This window comes from Aplysia californica, unplaced genomic scaffold, assembly GCF_000002075.1.
Source record: "Aplysia californica isolate F4 #8 unplaced genomic scaffold, AplCal3.0 scaffold00887, whole genome shotgun sequence".
Classification (NCBI taxonomy): domain Eukaryota; kingdom Metazoa; phylum Mollusca; class Gastropoda; order Aplysiida; family Aplysiidae; genus Aplysia; species Aplysia californica.
The window spans coordinates 136,144-139,278 of NW_004798157.1; the positions used below are offsets into that span (position 1 = coordinate 136,144).

At 40.2% G+C, this 3,135-nt stretch overlaps 1 protein-coding gene across 1 annotated transcript in view; it reads right to left on the reverse strand.

Annotated features, from left to right (window-relative positions):
- Positions 1 to 1,383: 1,383 nt before the first annotated feature.
- The window catches only part of LOC101864343 (sulfotransferase 1C4), an 8,399-nt gene continuing 6,647 nt past the window's right edge, over positions 1,384 to 3,135 (reverse strand). Inside the window, exons 4-5 of the mRNA XM_013089178.2 lie at positions 2,742 to 2,904; positions 1,384 to 1,973 (exon numbers count right to left, since the gene is read on the reverse strand). Of these exons, the coding sequence (XP_012944632.1) occupies positions 1,864 to 1,973; positions 2,742 to 2,904 (273 nt within the window). The 3' untranslated portion in view covers positions 1,384 to 1,863. The remainder of the gene's footprint in view (positions 1,974 to 2,741; positions 2,905 to 3,135) is intronic.

Consider the following 3,135-nt stretch of genomic DNA (forward strand, 5'->3'; position numbering starts at 1 on the left):
TATATATAAAAGGGTAACTCTCGTGGTCGAGAGGGTACGATGTTCGCCGCCTTTCATTCAATAGGTCCCGGGTTCGAAACCTGAGAGCGACGGAAAATGTTCTTCTCTAAAGTGTTCTCCTCTCACCTCCTTCCCTGCTCTCTAGCCCTAACCATGTTCTGTCGTCTTCTTTCGCCCCCACTTTCTGCCCCCATCCCCCTCCCCTTTGCCCTCCTCCTCTGGGCCCCTGACTCCTTCTGCAGTCTTTATACTACTACTCCTTGGCTCCTTCTTACTGCTGTCTTTCAGCCACACCCCTAATCTTAGGATAGGTAAAATCAAATACCAAGCCTTCTCGGATAAGGGCGAAAAATGTCGGATGTCTCGTGTGCAAGTTGTGCACGTTAAAGATCCATTTGTGGTCCAAAATCGATCAGATTAGGCTTCGACCGCCACCCGGGCAAAATTCCTAATTAAGTCCAACCAAATTGAAAATGTTGAATGTGTCCCGTGTGCTCATAATAATGTCCTTATGCAGTTGGGTGCGGGTTAAAACACTTACCAAAACAAGAAAACAAAACAACAACAAAAACACAACACCAGCAACAAAAAGTATATAAGAGGACAGACAACTCATGACTTTTGAGGCGATGGGAACATCAGGGAAATTATTTTTTAAAAAGTGATTAATGCAGTAAGCTCCTACTTTTGAGTCTGTTTTCAACAAAATCAAATAATATACTGAAATTTTCATGGAACTGTATGAATAAGTCAGCCTAGCAGTTTTTGCCAAGTTTTAGAAACTGTCGAAATACAGATACTCAGTTGGACATTCCTGCCTACATTTATCAAAGGGCACTGGTTAGTATACGGAACCGGAGTACGATGGGATCGACCTGGGTTCAAACTCCCCCAAAAGGTACACGTATCTGCATTTGTGCATTCTGGAAGTTTTTACTTTTTTAACGTTCTCCTCCCACGTGGTTTTGTCATGTTTTAGACCGACGTTACATCTGAGGTCCTCCCTCTCTATGCAATAATATTCTTCCCTTTTTATTTTAATGAAGGTATCGTGTACGTCCCAATCAATACAGTTTCGATCATTTAGGAGGCAGGCATCCTTCAACCCCTCCTGCCAATGCCAATTCGGGCTGAGAGAAAAACATCGTCCCAACAAAAAGACAAATGCTCAGCAAGAATTCTTCCCGATACGAGAATCAAACTTGGGTCTTCTCATGCGATGGCAAATCGTCTAATCGCTTCACCACAGACGATGGTTGTCACCAGTCTTGAAAGAAACTGAAATTCACTGATTTTATTTTGCTGTTTTGGTAAGCCTCAGTTTCAGCATCCCCTCACCTCATCCCACCCTCCCAACCTACAAGAATAGAATCAAAGACAAAATATGTGTACAGAATTTTATTTGCAGAAAATTCAAAATCAACATCTCTTTTATTCCTGTGATCTAAGCTCTGGTTATCATTCTAATACATTCTTCTTCTACTTCACCTTCTCACTGACTCACAAACTCACTCATTCGTTCTCTCACGCATACACCCACACATTCACTCACATACTCACAAACTGACTAATTCACTCTCTCATTCACTGGCTCACAAACTCACCCACACATCTGCAAACTCACTCACATATTCACAAACTAATTAATTTACTCCCTCACTCACTGGCTCACAAACTCACTCACTGACCCACAAACTCACTCTCTTCTCCCAAACTCTTTCACTCACAATCTTCCATTAAGGCCTCACGCACATACATATTTCATTGCTCATGAGCATCTGTTAAGAATGAACATGATAGTTCTTCTCTTAATTACTCTCATAGAAAATACAAGCAATGTTGTTCATGGTTCGGAGTTCAAATCTAATATTTAAATGTGTAGACTTTAGATTTTCCCATCTTACTCCTAGTGATGTGGTCAAACCATTCGCTCTGAGCCACCGTGAAGTGATTTTTCCAGTCTCCGACTTTGCCTGAAAAGAAAAACAACAACGTTTACAGGAATAATTAAAACACAAGTACTTTGTACTGTAAATATTGCTTCAGACATTGGTAGCACTATAGTAGTAGTAGTAGTAGTAGTAGTAGTAGTAGTAGTAGTAGTAGTAGTAGTAGTTGTTGTAGTAGTAGTAGTAGTAGTAGTTTATATTGTTGTTGTTGCTGGTGTTATTTGTGTTAAACACAAAGGGCGTGTGCTCTGCAAGAAACCCAAAACTCTTAGACGAAATACTGTTGAGAATAATAATATGGTCTCTTTTAAGGACAAGCGGGCTAACCTGGATTACGGGGGTTTCCAGAAATCTTGACCTACAACAAAAGTGGACATTGACCTACCTATAGGAGAAGTTTGGTTTCATTGGTGTGTATATTTGTTTGGTTATGGAGAAAACTCTCCTGGTCTTTTAAAGAAATTAAACAAGGTTCCAAGAACTGTAACTTCGATTTTCTCAAAACGGCATTTTCTGGGATAGCCCCCTTGGGCTTAGAAGCGACCATATGTAATGTTAAGTCCAGAGTAAGATGCTGTTCATTGCAGAATGGGCACAGGAAGCCACCGTTCGTTTACGTGGAAGACATCACAGCCACGAGCCCTAGTACTAATAATATAACCTCTTTGGGATGAATCAAACTTCTTTTTTCAACGTAAAACGGTAAAGAGCCTAGCTTTACACCACAGATTCCGGTAGTTGTCTTACATGTACCGAAAACTTCAGTAACAAACGTCAAAATTTAGCGTTTACCTTTCCGGTACATAATGGGCCCAGACTTGTCTTTGTCTTTTATATCCTTCTTCTTTTGGACGTTCTCCATCGTGGTAGCATTTATCACTTTCTGTAGAAAGTCATCGTCGTAGTTTTTGCCCAAAAACTTGGCCAGTTTTCGAACCTCTTCTAGTGGATTCTCCTGCAATGATATTGTCATTACAGCAATGAAATCGATCATGTGGAAGAAACTCTGATATAATATCATAATCTAAATTTTGTCATATTTTGTGCAAAAAATTAGAGGTGTTATCAGAGAGTAATATACCAAGAGAACAAAGAGGATAAATAAACACGATATAATGTTTAAAGAGAAAGAAGGACACACACACACACACACACACACACACACACACACACACACACACACACA